This window comes from Antedon bifida, chromosome 8, assembly GCF_963402885.1.
Source record: "Antedon bifida chromosome 8, ecAntBifi1.1, whole genome shotgun sequence".
Lineage (NCBI taxonomy): Eukaryota > Metazoa > Echinodermata > Crinoidea > Comatulida > Antedonidae > Antedon > Antedon bifida.
The window spans coordinates 3,255,454-3,272,390 of record NC_136233.1 but is presented as its reverse complement, the minus strand read 5'-3'; the positions used below and the strand labels follow the sequence as shown (position 1 = coordinate 3,272,390).

The following is a 16,937-nucleotide window of genomic DNA, read 5'->3' as shown; positions in this document are numbered from 1 at the left end:
CTTTTTTTTTAGTGTGACTTTATTTTATATGATAGGCCTAGGCCAAATTAAAAAAAAAAACGTTTTAAAATTTTAGGCCTAATGTATTGGATCTACACACTCTACACAATAATTCCAACTTCTAAACTGCAACAAAAATGATCTACAGTGAAACTTCTCTTTTACATGCCCTTTGGTTGGAATGTGTTTAAAAATTAAATGTTTGTAACTAAAAATGTTATCTATACTGTACACATAACTATTAACTAATATCAGTAGTTCAGCTGCTTAACAGGAAAATGCTATAAAATTAAAATTTGTAGTCATTAACTTAAGAAAAACAAATGAAAAACACTTTAAATATGTTTATTTATTTTTCTTTGATTTAAAATAATTATTGAAAAGCTTCAACACACTAGTTTTAAAATGTTTTTTTTATTTATTTTTACATGTGAACAGAAAGTCTGCTTCTAGTACCACTGAAAATTAAACAAAACATTGATAATGTATCAACATTGAAAGTTTATGTGTTGCATTTACAAATTGTTTTGCTTTATTAAATAGATATACAAGAATGACACCAGAAAGATTGAATCAACTTGTGTCCTTAATTCAGCCCCATCTGAAAGAGAGAAATTACAGTACAGTGTACCACAGTTTCAGAGTTTAAAAATATGTTTATAGTTTTAGTATTCAACTTTTTAGATTTATTTAAAGGTTTAATTTCTTGTATCATATATATTGTGTGACACAGTGTATGCAAAGAAAGTTACTGTAGGGCCTATATCACTTAAGGTAATCAGTAAAAGTGTTTGTGTTTGCTTTTTAAAAATGTATTTAGTTAATAAGTAAGTAATTAGTATTTAGTTAAAGGTTTGATTTTCGGTATTATATATTCTGTATGCCATGGTGTATGCATCGATTATTTTTGAGAATTTATATAAATGGCCTAATCCATAAAATAGTATTGTGCAGAATGTATTTGTAAATAAATTTATTTAACAAGTATTTACTGTATGCTTCTTATTATTAAGTGTGGAGGGATGTTGAATGGCAATATTATTTAATAACTTTATTATTATTATTATTAATTGTTATTAAATATCTTACCTTCTGTATTTAATATTACATCTACTGCATCAGAGTCTAATAGCATGCTTCTTATAACAACACAAACAACAAAAACATTGATTAGAAAAACTCAGATGGAGCAAATAGTGCCGGTTTAAATTGTTTAAAAACATCGAATCATTTCTCCTAATAAAAGAATAGTTAATGAACTTAATTACCGGAAGGAGAATATGTCAATAAAATAAAGAAAAGTGTGAATAGAAAGAACTTTAATATAATTGTACGTTTTTAATATAGGGCTAATTTTTATCCTTTTTTGGTAAAGAGGTGTTGTAAAAAAGCTGCTTTTATTAATGAAATTCGTATTTTCGTATCTATTAAAAATAGGCCTATCCTTTTCCATTGTATATCTTGCGCTTACGACTCTTACGCTTACGTAAAGTTGACTCCAAGTCAACTTTACGTAAGAATCGTTAATAACGCAACGCAAGTGATCGCAAGCAATAAAATCCCGGTTTCCTGTAAATTCGCGATAAATCAACGTATCAGACAGAGATTCGATACCCCGGTTTCCTGTCGATCGTCTATTTTTCTTGCGTTTACGTCGATTTCACCAAAATATTGTCGTAAGCGGTTTCCTGTCAAATGTTGGTTTCTTACGTAAAATCGACGTAACAATCGTAACTGACGTTGGAAACCAGCCTTTTAGCGTCGATACGTCGCGTCTGCGTCCTTGCGTTGCGTCCTAGTAGGAACCAAGCTTAAAGAGGTGTCCAGTCACAGAAGAAGCACCCCTTATGAAATGATTATGATGCACTTATTTAAACAGGAAGAAACAAACTGGTTTTTACGAGAGATGTCCGTTAAACTGTTTTTGTTTACTTTTCCTGTATGTTTAAATTTGTATGTAATAAAGTACTTTTAGTATTGTATCGATTTTATATTTGTTGTATTTTTTTAATCATTAAATTACTTAAAATTAATTTTAAATTCCAACAAACCTTGCCGTATTCACTCTTCCCTGAAAAAACTAACAAGCAAGCTTTGTTATTAAAAAGGAGAAATATGTTTGATCACATAATTCTATTTTCTAATTGTTAAGAGATACATATCGGAAACCGAAGGTGATGGGATTCTTGAAAACCTCATGGATCAAGTAAGTATATAATTATAGTTATTAATTTTTTTCTAGCCCCCTCGTCGGGGAGCCTAGCCCCCCGTCGGGGAACACGGGTACTTTTTGTCGGGGAATATAATATACAGTAAAAAACGTTCGCGTTCACTTCATATAGCTTCAGCGCCTAGAAAACCACGACGTTCCATTGACCGTGAGAGTACGTCAGAGGGCTATTATGCACTTTTATGCATTCATTATTGCCAGAGATCTAACTACTAAACAATAGCTAGTACGCACTTTTTTTGCGGTATCCCTTTGTACGAATCGTTCACCGTTGGGTCGAGACGCGTGATATCATGTTCCATCCAGGGACCAAAATGTGTAATGTAGTTATTTTCCAGGCGAAGTTTACCGACGGTTACCGAAGGGAACACGGGTACTTTTTGTCGGGGAATATAATATACAGTAAAAAACGTTCGCGTTCACTTGGTAGCTTCAGCGCCTATAAAACCGCGACGTTTCATTGACCGTGAGAGTATGTCGGAGTGCTATTATGCAATTTATATGCATTCGTTATTGCCAGCGATCTAACTTACTACTAAACATTAGCTAGGTACGCATTTGTCTGGCGGTATCCCTTTGTACGAATCGTTCAAAGTTGGGTCGAGACGCGTGATATCAAGTTCCATCCAGGGACCAAAATGTGTAATGTAATTATTTTCCAGGCGAAGTTTACCGACGGTTCGGGTACTTTTTGTCGGGGAATATAATTCGTTCGCGTTCACTTCGTAGCTTCAGCGCCTAGAAAACCTCGACGTTTCATTGACCGTGAGAGTACGTCAGAGTGATATGCACTTTATATGCATTCATTATTGCCAGCGATCTAACTTACTACTAAACAATAGCTATAGGTACGCTCTGGCGGTATCCCTTTGTACGAGTCGTTCAACGTTGGGTCGTGATATCATGTTCCATCCAGGGACCAAAATGTGTACTGTAGTTATTTTCCAGGCGAAGTTTACCGACGGTTACGTCGTGTACTGTGTCGACGTACGCTACACTACAGCAAACACGAATTATGTTAATTGTTCGTATGTTCACAAATTTTTTAATTTACAAGTAACCTTCTGTACCGTGGGGCACCTAAAATAAATATTTCATCCATTACTAAACAAAAAAACATGCCATTTTCGCTTAGCCAACATCTTATTATAGCTAAGTTATTAAATTTTCAATGTCCTGTATGTCATGAATTTCTCACCACCCGGAAGTCCAGATGGTACGCAGGCATACACTTGGGAGGAATAAACTTATTTCCCCGACTGAAAAAGGTCTACGCTTGCGTTTTTTAAGCCTCTGGGCCTAATGTTTCCAAAGTATGAAATGCAATTTTTTGAAGACCTGCAGCTCTAGTTTTAAACATTTTAAAAAGGAGAAATATGTTTGATCACATAATTCTATTTTCTAATTGTTAAGAGATACATATCGGAAACCGAAGGTGATGGGATTCTTGAAAACCTCATGGATCAAGTAAGTATATAATTATAGTTATTAATTTTTTAAGGAAATGAAAACGGGAAAAAAATATTAAGATGAGTAGGCCTATTGACCCACTAAAGTAAATATTAAGATAAATCCAAAGGCAAATTACTGACAAAATGCTTGCTGTATTTTATTTTGTATCTCCATTGAGATCCAGCTACTGATAACCACAGTATTGTCTCTTTTTTATCAGTAATTTTCATTTGGATTTATATTCAGTTGTATGTGATACAATTTTTAAAATATTTGAAATGTGTATTACTCTGTTAAAATGAATATAAGTTGTTCAGTATTGTAGGCCTACACTCTTCTATTACTTAATTTTTAGAAGAAATACGAAATTGGAGAGGATGACATTTTAAATGTGGTCCTAGGCGAAGTGAACGAAGTGAGTATTGTAAAATTATATAATGCATAGGCCTATAAATAAATTTGTAAATTATTGATTTGAATATTGTAATGTCTATTGCGGTATGGATGCACTATTATCAAATTATCAGTAACCATTTACATGGTTTGTAGATTAAAAATGTTGCTATTATATGTTTATATTCTATATTGAACAACTTTGGAAATCAATGATTTTTAGCATCGAAAGGAAATAAAGAAATAACAAAATAAAGGAATAAATCAAAATCAAAACAAAATCAGATTAGGTGTAATTATTTGGATTGTTCAAAATAACTATATTTCACATATTCTGTGTCTGTACTGTAATTCTATTATTTGATTTTTAAAGAGGCATAGATTTGAAAGGGATATTAAAGAGCTGATTAGGGACCCACTGATTCACAGTGGTGGCGCCAGGGGGGGGGGGGGGCTACGGGGGCTCTAGCCCCCTCGTCGGGGAGCCTAGCCCCCCGTCGGGGAACACGGGTACTTTTTGTCGGGGAATATAATATACAGTAAAAAACGTTCGCGTTCACTTCATATAGCTTCAGCGCCTAGAAAACCACGACGTTCCATTGACCGTGAGAGTACGTCAGAGGGCTATTATGCACTTTTATGCATTCATTATTGCCAGAGATCTAACTACTAAACAATAGCTAGTACGCACTTTTTTTGCGGTATCCCTTTGTACGAATCGTTCACCGTTGGGTCGAGACGCGTGATATCATGTTCCATCCAGGGACCAAAATGTGTAATGTAGTTATTTTCCAGGCGAAGTTTACCGACGGTTACCGAAGGGAACACGGGTACTTTTTGTCGGGGAATATAATATACAGTAAAAAACGTTCGCGTTCACTTGGTAGCTTCAGCGCCTATAAAACCGCGACGTTTCATTGACCGTGAGAGTATGTCGGAGTGCTATTATGCAATTTATATGCATTCATTATTGCCAGCGATCTAACTTACTACTAAACATTAGCTAGGTACGCATTTGTCTGGCGGTATCCCTTTGTACGAATCGTTCAAAGTTGGGTCGAGACGCGTGATATCAAGTTCCATCCAGGGACCAAAATGTGTAATGTAATTATTTTCCAGGCGAAGTTTACCGACGGTTCGGGTACTTTTTGTCGGGGAATATAATTCGTTCGCGTTCACTTCGTAGCTTCAGCGCCTAGAAAACCTCGACGTTTCATTGACCGTGAGAGTACGTCAGAGTGATATTATGCACTTTATATGCATTCATTATTGCCAGCGATCTAACTTACTACTAAACAATAGCTATAGGTACGCTCTGGCGGTATCCCTTTGTACGAGTCGTTCAACGTTGGGTCGTGATATCATGTTCCATCCAGGGACCAAAATGTGTACTGTAGTTATTTTCCAGGCGAAGTTTACCGACGGTTACGTCGTGTACTGTGTCGACGTACGCTACACTACAGCAAACACGAATTATGTTAATTGTTCGTATGTTCACAAATTTTTTAATTTACAAGTAACCTTCTGTACCGTGGGGCACCTAAAATAAATATTTCATCCATTACTAAACAAAAAAACATGCCATTTTCGCTTAGCCAACATCTTATTATAGCTAAGTTATTACATTTTCAATGTCCTGTATGTCATGAATTTCTCACCACCCGGAAGTCCAGATGGTACGCAGGCATACACTTGGGAGGAATAAACTTATTTCCCCGACTGAAAAAGGTCTACGCTTGCGTTTTTTAAGCCTCTGGGCCTGATGTTTCCAAAGTATGAAATGCAATTTTTTGAAGACCTGCAGCTCTAGTTTTAAACATTTTCTTAGCTCAATAATAAAGCTGGTCATATTTCGAAGTACAAGAAGTGCATTTTCCGGGACCTAACATCTCTATTTTTCAAACATTTCTTAGCTCAGTCACAACCATGATAGGGACTTATATATTTTGTTTCATTTTAAATGTGGTCCTAGGCGAAGTGAACGAAGTGAGTATTGTAAAATTATATAATGCATAGGCCTATAAATAAATTTGTAAATTATTGATTTGAATATTGTAATGTCTATTGCGGTATGGATGCACTATTATCAAATTATCAGTAACCATTTACATGGTTTGTAGATTAAAAATGTTGCTATTATATGTTTATATTCTATATTGAACAACTTTGGAAATCAATGATTTTTAGCATCGAAAGGAAATAAAGAAATAACAAAATAAAGGAATAAATCAAAATCAAAACAAAATCAGATTAGGTGTAATTATTTGGATTGTTCAAAATAACTATATTTCACATATTCTGTGTCTGTACTGTAATTCTATTATTTGATTTTTAAAGAGGCATAGATTTGAAAGGGATATTAAAGAGCTGATTAGGGACCCACTGATTCACAGTGGTGGCGCCAGGGGGGGGGGGGGGCTACGGGGGCTCTAGCCCCCTCGTCGGGGAGCCTAGCCCCCCGTCGGGGAACACGGGTACTTTTTGTCGGGGAATATAATATACAGTAAAAAACGTTCGCGTTCACTTCATATAGCTTCAGCGCCTAGAAAACCACGACGTTCCATTGACCGTGAGAGTACGTCAGAGGGCTATTATGCACTTTTATGCATTCATTATTGCCAGAGATCTAATAGTACAGGAAAGATATGCTCAGAATCAGTAAAAGGTTGAAAAAATTGCAACAGAATTTTTTTCACCACAATGCATTTCTATAAGGTCCCTATATGAACATACTAAAAGTCTAGAAAAATCCAGGTAGGGGAAATAGGTTTTTTTAAACAAAATGGCCGCCAATGGCGAAAAATGTCTAAAAATGAACAAAAAACATATATTGTATATCTAATTACCACTTGATAGCAGTTTTTATAATGCTTTTTATATTTCTTTAGTGTCAAACATTTAAACTGCAATATACATATTAATTTAAGTGCTATTTAGCAGCAAAAACACACATTTAAGTATCAAGATATCACCACGGTTATAATAATAGACAACATAGTATTATGCATTATAATGCAGGACTACGGTGTCTAATAAAACAGTTCATTTACATTTGTACTGTCACAACAATAGAATTATACAATCTTACAATCTATTATCATTATCATTGTCCAGTTATCATCCTCTGTCTATAGATAGGAATTAAGCATGTGCTGATGCCGTGGTATTCGTCACAAACAGTGGCACTGGGGGTAAATTTGTCATCAATGGACCCATTTGCAACTTTCCATCCCCCAGTCTGTGGGTTGAAGAGTATTTTCTATCCATTGCTGTACCATGGTAATATACACGCAGGGAATGACATTTTGCAGCATTTGTTGTTGGGGGAATAGACTTTATTTCAAGTGCTGTTTTGCTTTTTGCTACTTTCTCCCAGAACGTATTCCTCCATACAGTATATAGCTGCCAATGCCAATTCCTCTGATGCAATGGTTTCTTTTTTTTGGAGACGTTTGGTTTTACAAAGTTTGTAAGCATACTACTGCCCAGGTGTTATGACTTTTTAAGACACCTTTTCCTATACCAAATAGATGGGATGTAGTATCACATCCCTGGATTCCATGTATAAAAAGCAAATTAATTTTTACAGAGCTTCACACCAAGGAAAGACTTTACATGCATTCACAGTGCTCCCCATCGAGAACATACGGTATTAAATCAATGAATGAAGCAACCGTGATATTAATTTAAGAGGAAAGAACATATTATTACACATGGGTCAAAATCAACCATATTCATCAATAGAGAAGCAGTGCACATTCCCTCACATATACTATTTCATCATTGATGGCTATGTGAGACAGTCATACACAATGCATCATTTGTTGAAAAAGAACCTTGTACTTTTCCTGCAGCCCTCTTTTACTCCATTGACTCCATACACACTGCTAGACTACTCAGAATCCTTCATCTCACTGCCTACTGTATGTTATCAATGGGGGAGCACTGCTACATCAAACCTCTTGGCCCGGAACAGCAACATTTCAAAACATTTATTATGTACCATGTATGTTTGTTACGTTATGTGAAGGCAAAGTAAACTCTTGTGTTTAATGGCTATAATTATGGGCCGTAAGTAAATTTGGTTTAGGAAAAGGTGTTGGTCTTAAAAATCATCATCACATCACAGTTGGAGTTGTATGTCAAATTCTGTAAACCAAACAGTTTCCAAAAAAAAAAGAAAACATTGCATTAGGAATTTGGCATTGGTAGCTATATATGGAGGGAAGTCAATGGAGACTTTAGACAGCCCACTTTTCTTTGAGAAAGTTGCAAAAAGCAAATCTATTCCCTTGCTGCAAAATTTCCTTTCGTGATTCTTTATTACCAGGTATAGCAGTGGATAGGAAATACTCTTCAACCCACAGACTAGGGATGGAAAGTATTGATGACAAATTTATTACCAGCACCACCAGAGAAACTATTAAAGTTGATTAGATGTACCTGTAAATAAGGTTGTAGTAAAATGAATTGCAGCTGCAGAAAATATGGTTTGGACTGCTGCTCCACTATTTTTTAAGAATGCCATGGCATCAGCACATGCTCAATTCCCCACCAATAGATGGAGGATGAGATACTGACAAGATGAAAGTGAAATGACCACATTTATTTGAATAAATGCCCTTGGTGGTTGATTTTTAAGGAGGGTAGTGGGGGCGTGTAATCGTTGTGAGGAGTTTATTCTGAGAGAGGCGTTTATTTTTGTGGGTGTAATGTGGTAACATGTATAATCAAATAAATACACCCTTTAAATATGAACAAACACAACACCATCATGTCATTCAGTGAATTCTATTACAAATAGAGATGTGTTAAAATACAATATTGTGTATAATATGCATGTGGCGGGGCGTACATTCGAGGAAATAAATTCAAAATGATGTCTGATGGGGCGGGGGAGGGGTTGCGGTGGGGTAGGTTATTCAATTTTTCTAAATGTAGCGTTTATCCGAATAAATACGGTAATAGATTGTAGTCCAGTGATGGCGCAAGGATTTTCCCGATGAGGGGGGTGGGGGTGGGGAGAGCGCAGCTAGCATCAATTGGCTGGGCCATCAATGGGAGCGCACCCAGAAGTTCCGACAATATTATACCGGTAAAGGGTAGTTTTAGTCACTTTTAAAAATGAAAATCCTTGAAACAGCACTCAATGGGGTATTGTTTTATATTAAGAAATATCATCATCATATTGTCTACATATACTCCCGAAAATAGCCAATTGGGGAGAGGGGATAGGGGGTGGGGGGAGAGGGGATGGGGGAGGGGGGCGGACAGACTCCCTCACCCTTCCCATATGATCTCCCATCCCTTTACTCCTCTCCGCTGGCACCACCAATGTTGTAATATATTGTTATAACAAATGTATTATTGACACCGTAATCCTATGCATTAAGCATAGGAAGGACTGCGTTTTATATATTATAACAATAGGGATATATCTAGATACTTAAACATTTGTTTTTCGGCCATTTTCTAATTAACAGCACTTAAAATAATGTGTATATTGTAGTTCAGATCTTCGAAACTGTAAAGAAATATATAAACCATTGTAAAAACTGTTATAAAGTGGTAATTAGATCTATCATTTATGTTTTTTTGTCCTTTTTTAGGCATTTTCGCCATTGGCGGCCATTTTGTTTAAAAAAACCTATTTCCCCTACCTGGATTTTTCTAGACTTTTAGTATGTTCATATAGGGACCTTATAGAAATGCATTGTGGTGAAATAAATTCTGTTGCAATTTTTTCAACCATATTTCATAGTTTTCCTGTACTATAACTACTAAACAATAGCTAGTACGCACTTTTTTTGCGGTATCCCTTTGTACGAATCGTTCACCGTTGGGTCGAGACGCGTGATATCATGTTCCATCCAGGGACCAAAATGTGTAATGTAGTTATTTTCCAGGCGAAGTTTACCGACGGTTACCGAAGGGAACACGGGTACTTTTTGTCGGGGAATATAATATACAGTAAAAAACGTTCGCGTTCACTTGGTAGCTTCAGCGCCTATAAAACCGCGACGTTTCATTGACCGTGAGAGTATGTCGGAGTGCTATTATGCAATTTATATGCATTCATTATTGCCAGCGATCTAACTTACTACTAAACATTAGCTAGGTACGCATTTGTCTGGCGGTATCCCTTTGTACGAATCGTTCAAAGTTGGGTCGAGACGCGTGATATCAAGTTCCATCCAGGGACCAAAATGTGTAATGTAATTATTTTCCAGGCGAAGTTTACCGACGGTTCGGGTACTTTTTGTCGGGGAATATAATTCGTTCGCGTTCACTTCGTAGCTTCAGCGCCTAGAAAACCTCGACGTTTCATTGACCGTGAGAGTACGTCAGAGTGATATTATGCACTTTATATGCATTCATTATTGCCAGCGATCTAACTTACTACTAAACAATAGCTATAGGTACGCTCTGGCGGTATCCCTTTGTACGAATCGTTCAACGTTGGGTCGTGATATCATGTTCCATCCAGGGACCAAAATGTGTACTGTAGTTATTTTCCAGGCGAAGTTTACCGACGGTTACGTCGTGTACTGTGTCGACGTACGCTACACTACAGCAAACACGAATTATGTTAATTGTTCGTATGTTCACAAATTTTTTAATTTACAAGTAACCTTCTGTACCGTGGGGCACCTAAAATAAATATTTCATCCATTACTAAACAAAAAAACATGCCATTTTCGCTTAGCCAACATCTTATTATAGCTAAGTTATTAAATTTTCAATGTCCTGTATGTCATGAATTTCTCACCACCCGGAAGTCCAGATGGTACGCAGGCATACACTTGGGAGGAATAAACTTATTTCCCCGACTGAAAAAGGTCTACGCTTGCGTTTTTTAAGCCTCTGGGCCTGATGTTTCCAAAGTATGAAATGCAATTTTTTGAAGACCTGCAGCTCTAGTTTTAAACATTTTCTTAGCTCAATAATAAAGCTGGTCATATTTCGAAGTACAAGAAGTGCATTTTCCGGGACCTAACATCTCTATTTTTCAAACATTTCTTAGCTCAGTCACAACCATGATAGGGACTTATATATTTTGTTTCATGTTTTGAAGTATAATAAGTCCAATTTCCAGGACCTCCAACTCTATTTTTCTAAATTTTTTTTGAACTTTTATTTTTTAAATTAAAAAATATGGATTGAAACAGTCATCGCGCATCGTTTTTTTGCACGCAGTATTTTATTTATGCATTATAAAAAATGGAAAAAATTGCTACCCTAAATCTGATTAAAATGACCTCAAATGACGCTAGAACGCGTTGCTTCCGGGGGCTTCGTCCCCTGGACCCCCACCGGGGCCCTTGGCGGCCCCCTGGCCCCAGCCTTGTGATGCTCGCTTCGCTCGCATAGCCCCCTCGTCGGGGAATGTAGCCCCCGCGTCGGGAAGATCCTGGCGCCACCCCTGTACTGCCACTGAAGAGAGTGAGTACAGTACTGTGTGTTATTATTTTTGTATATTATGAATTAGGCCCTAAAAGACGTTTGTTATATAATTTCAATACAAAATTTAATGTCAAAACGATAGTAAAGTTGACTTAGCAAACAATCTATTAGGGCTAATTAAATAATTATCTCAGGATTAGGCCTGGACAAAGAGATGTATAGTTTAAGAGTATACAGTAAACACGAAATATTTCTTATAAAAAACGACTTTTTGACGTAATAGTTTTAGACCTAATTATTGCTCTTCTTCCATTAAATGATACTTCTTTTGTATTGATCTTCTATTTCATAATTTAAGAAATAATGATTTATTATCAATTATTTTTGTTTAACAATCAGTAGTAAACAATTTGTATAACGTATATATAGTCTGAAATTAACGAAATCCTAAAATAAGTCAAACTAATCTATACATATTTCGGGTAGGCGTTAATCCCTAAGGCCGTGTGACCCACATACTCCAATCCAGTAAACAAAAATGCCCCAGCCGCCGACAAACGTACTCACTAATCAAATAATTCTTGCGCATTCCCCGAGTTTCCAAATAACCATTTTCAGCCGTAGTAAACTATAAGTTTTCTAATGCTTCCGTCCTCTTGAATATAACTGCCTAAGGTCACGGCACGAATTATGAGAGAATAAAGAAAGGGACATTTAGCTGACAGGTCATTTTGCTGACAGGAAATTTCGTCGAAAAACAATTCGCCGACAGGCAATTTTCCGAAAAGAAATTTCGCCGAAATCTTATCTACACGGTTCATTTTGTTTTATTGCGTATAATGACTAGATGTGCAGTGATACCGGCTATCGTATTTGCATTATTATAAAATATCGACACAATTAACATTTGCATAGTGCACATTTATATAATGATAGGGATACGTTAATTAAGTGTCTTCACTTGTTAATGTTTTAGACAGATTATTCCATATTTTGAGACTGACCACAGAAAGCAAACGATCCTCAAAGATCTTTTGTTTTGTTCATCATTATCAGATTATCAGTTTACGATTACTTTTAACATAACAAAAGAAAAATGTATCTTGTCAGAGAGACAATAATTCACATGGTTTGTTGATATTCTATACTTAACCACTTTGGAAATCAATGATTTTTAGAACTGAGAGTGTCATTCAATTTATTAAAATAAATGAACGAACGGAAGGATGAACAGACGGACGGAAGGAAATATATATAAAAATGTTCAATAAAATAAATAACAATATTTCGCCTATCTGTCAATACTGTAATTTTATTATTTGATTTTTAAGAAATGTGATTTGACCCCGAAGGAAATTATTGAGCCACTGAAGGCAGTGAGTACAGTACCGTGTGTTATTGTTTTTTGTATAAATGATTATAATATTAACACAAAACACATACAGTAAGCCTAAACCATTCCAAAACTAAGTACCGGTACATATTTTCTTTTCAGTACAGTACAGTTTTGTAAAATTAACTTTATTGTTAGTGGCACTCAAATTAATAATTATGGAATAAAAGACATTTGTTATATAATTTCAATACAAATCAAAACGATATAGGTTGACGTAGAAAACAACCTATTAGGGTAATTAAATAATTATCCCAGGATTAGACCCGGACAACAATAACGTTTTTTACCCTTCCGTACCCTCTACCACCAAATCCTGCATCCAAACAGTTCTACGTCGTCTCTCTAAATTGTATATTTTCCCAATCAGATGTATTTTGGATATAATATTTTAAAAATGATTAATTAAAAAGAAATCAATTAAAATATTATCATTATCTTGATTCAGTGGATATTATTTTTCAGGAATTTCCATACACCTATAAAGGCAGAAGTAAAGAGAAACACTTTCTGTACGAGATTGTTGCAAATAAACGCAACGGAATTGATGTTGATAAATGGGACTACTTTGCACGTGATGGTCATATGCTTGGATTCTCAAACAGTTTTGATCACAAACGCTTAATGAAACTTGCAAGAGTTTTGCCAGTTGGTGAAAGTCAGCAGATATGCTTCCGAGACAAGGTAAAGTATATAAAGAATAGAGTGGATGTAAGGGATGAATGTTGAAATCAGTGTGAGGATATCTTGAGTAAGGGAATGTGGATTTGTTTGAAGAATTCCAATTACGGTACATCGAGGAAATTAGGATCTATATGATGATTTGTAAGTAAGAATACCCTTTTAAAGGGTTATGCGATGTACTATTTCTTTTTAATTGTTTTGTTTATTCAGTCTAAAATCAGTAGTAGAAAATTAAAAAAAAGTAAAATTCTCATTTTTAGGAAGTGGGAAATTTATATGATATGTTTTACACACGACATCTTCTTCATAGAAGAGCCTGTCAGCACAAAGTAAACTTGGTCATTGAAAGAATGTAAGTTTGGTATAGGCTAAATAGTCGTTTTCTCATACTCTAAACAATTATATTCATCATTCATTGACAAATGATCAAACAATTACTATAGGCCTATGGTCATTTTTTAAAATCTCAAACATATAAAGTTAAGAAATTAACCTGTGAAATTTTAACTTAAAAGTACATGAACAAAAACATAAAAGTATTCCAAACTAAAACAAAATATAAAACAAGAGTGTAAAACTGGAAAATGAGAAAATCATTTAAATGAGAATCCTCCCATTTTTATTGAGTGGAAAAAGAATAATAATAATAATAATCCTTTACTTCACTACAATCTTAGTGAGTGGGGCCTATTTTACTATTGAGAGTTGATGTTTAAGCCTGTTTTTCACTAGGCAAATATATCCCTCAATATTTCCTCTATGTCTATCTCAGCCAGTTTCAGAACACATTTTAATAGTTTTATGTTTATATTTAGGATTGTTGACGCATTAGTTCTAGCCAATCAACATTTAAAATATGATGGGTAAGTAACTGGTTTCAATTATGCAAATATAGTTGCATGTTGAAAATGAAACAGAAGATGGAAATGTAAGTTTATATGTGCAAAAACCAACGATCATTATAAGTAAATAGAATTGCCTGGATAAAAAAAACAGGCTTAAATAGGAATATTTTTGTCAGAAGATATTACATTTAGTATAGATTATAACACTAAATCATTATAGAAAAAAAACCAACTATATAATCTAATGATTTCAGAAAGAAAATGTCGGAATCTATTTATGATATGAAAGCTTATGAGCTGTTGACAGATAATGTACTGTATGATATATTGAAATCATCAGATGCACATCCAGACATGGAAAAGGCTCGCGATATGGTGAAAAAAGTGTTTGAGCGGAAGCTGTATAAATGTATTGGAACTTATGCTGTTCCAAAGAGCAATGAAGAAGTAGTAAAGGTAAAATCTACATATTATATGCAAACTAGGCCATGTTTTACAATTTACTGTAGACCCTTGTTCTGCTTCATAATAATATGTATATGTAACCAGGGAGATGTAAAATATTATTTTAATCCTCCCTGTGTAACTCTCTGCTCCATACTCGCTAAACTATTATGAGTTGACACGATCTTTACTGGTATCTGCCATGGATTGTTTGTAAAGATTTTGTTCTATAAAATGTGTGTTTAGTAGTATGAGTAGCCTATAGGCTATGTAAGGTGATTGTGTTTTGTTTTTTAATTATCTTGACACATTTATCAAATGTTGTTTCTCTACCTTGAGAAAAGTCTTCAATATCGTTGTAACAACAGTTTGCTAATTTTTTTAAAGTCTAGCTAGAGTTCAATTTCGTTTGTGCTTTCAGTCAAATGCTTGTAATAAAAAAACATTGATAAGTGTTATGGCATGTTTTTTTCTTTTCTCAAATAAGATAGAATTGACTGATAAACATTATTTTAAAAAAATCTTTTTTATCTACAGTATGATTCTTGCGGTGATTATTAGAACAATTGATCAATAATAATTCAAAAATGTATTTTTGTTTCTGTAAAGAAATCTGATGACGAGATTAAGAAAGAGATCGTTGCAAGTGCACAGCCCGGCCAACTCGAGACATTGGATTTAATTATTGAAGTAAGTATAGTACAGTGTGGTGGTTCTATTACCGGTGGTGGTAAAACAAACAATTATGATACACAAAACCGTTACTGACTGATCTGAAAACAATAGCTTTAGAGATACACAATTGTTTTATGCAACTTTGTATTTTATACAATATCATCTATAAAATTTGTAGTTAAATGGTTTAGATGTACTTCTATTTTTCCTAATAGTACAGGAAAAACGTATTACTAAAAGTAATGATTGAAACCAGCATCTCAACAGCCAACATCGTCGTTTAAGCAAAATAATACAATCCATTTACACCAACATGCATTTAACCTTTATAGGCCTAGTTATAAACAGATCTATATAATTATAATAATTAATTATTGGATTATATTCACTAAAAAAATCAAAATCGAATTAATGTACTGAAGACTAATAGTTATGCATAGGCCTATAGAATAATAAATGATATAGTACATTATAATAGTTTTTTTTGTTTCTGTTGCACCTAGAGTTGATTTCTGTTCATAAGCGAGTTTAATGTGTCTTGCCACAACTTGAAGTTGTAATATGTTTATAAATTATGTAGTCGGTTCTTTTATTTAAAAAATTTTAAACACTGGTTTTATAGTGTAAAGTCTACTGATGTCAGTGATGGTGTTGAATATTCTGTCGGACCTCTAATTCATAAACTCAGAGATAATACATTTACATTTAACAAAAATGTTATTTTTTAGCACGTTAAATATGATTATGGGAAGAAAAAAGAAAATCCTATTGAATCTGTTTACTTTTACTCAAAAGAAGACAATACAAAAGCATTTACAATCCCTAAACATAAGGTACTGTACTGTAAAATTATTTTGTTAAATAATACCGTAATCTTTTAAGATTAGCATTTCTAATCAATACATTACATTTTAATTATGTCACCTAACAGTAGTTCATTGCTATCCTGTCTAGGATTTTAACAAGAAAGAAATAGATATGTAACTAAATTAGATTTTCAGAACACAAAATTGGGTTATTTGATTTTTTAACAGGTGTCCAGCATGCTACTGAATCACTTTCATGAAATGGAAATACGTGTTTACTGCAAAGACGAAAAGAAAAAAGACATTGCAAAGAAAGGTTTTGAAGAATGCCTTAAAAACAAAAAAAAATGGGTCAGTATGTGTTTTTTAACTGTTTTTTTCTCCTCACTTTTACTACTTTGGTTATCAGATAAAAAATTACCAAAAGTATGTATTTAGTTGACTTAATCATGAATGAACAGGATAAAAAAACAAGGAGAGCATGACAATATATTTTTTGATACTGTTACCAATTATGAATTTATATAATGATAATTATTTCTTTCCGTACAATTTAAAAACAAAAACAGTATAATGGCAATTTAAATATACCCACATTTAGAATTATAATT

General features: G+C 34.4%; 1 protein-coding gene across 1 annotated transcript in view; it reads left to right on the top strand.

Annotated features, from left to right (window-relative positions):
- The window catches only part of LOC144850497 (deoxynucleoside triphosphate triphosphohydrolase SAMHD1-like), a 29,078-nt gene that overhangs the window by 11,273 nt on the left and 868 nt on the right, over positions 1 to 16,937 (top strand). Inside the window, exons 9-19 of the mRNA XM_078707778.1 lie at positions 2,153 to 2,206; positions 3,644 to 3,697; positions 4,038 to 4,097; positions 12,811 to 12,855; positions 13,338 to 13,556; positions 13,817 to 13,908; positions 14,372 to 14,419; positions 14,656 to 14,857; positions 15,455 to 15,535; positions 16,249 to 16,353; positions 16,555 to 16,677. Of these exons, the coding sequence (XP_078563904.1) occupies positions 2,153 to 2,206; positions 3,644 to 3,697; positions 4,038 to 4,097; positions 12,811 to 12,855; positions 13,338 to 13,556; positions 13,817 to 13,908; positions 14,372 to 14,419; positions 14,656 to 14,857; positions 15,455 to 15,535; positions 16,249 to 16,353; positions 16,555 to 16,677 (1,083 nt within the window). The remainder of the gene's footprint in view (positions 1 to 2,152; positions 2,207 to 3,643; positions 3,698 to 4,037; positions 4,098 to 12,810; positions 12,856 to 13,337; positions 13,557 to 13,816; positions 13,909 to 14,371; positions 14,420 to 14,655; positions 14,858 to 15,454; positions 15,536 to 16,248; positions 16,354 to 16,554; positions 16,678 to 16,937) is intronic.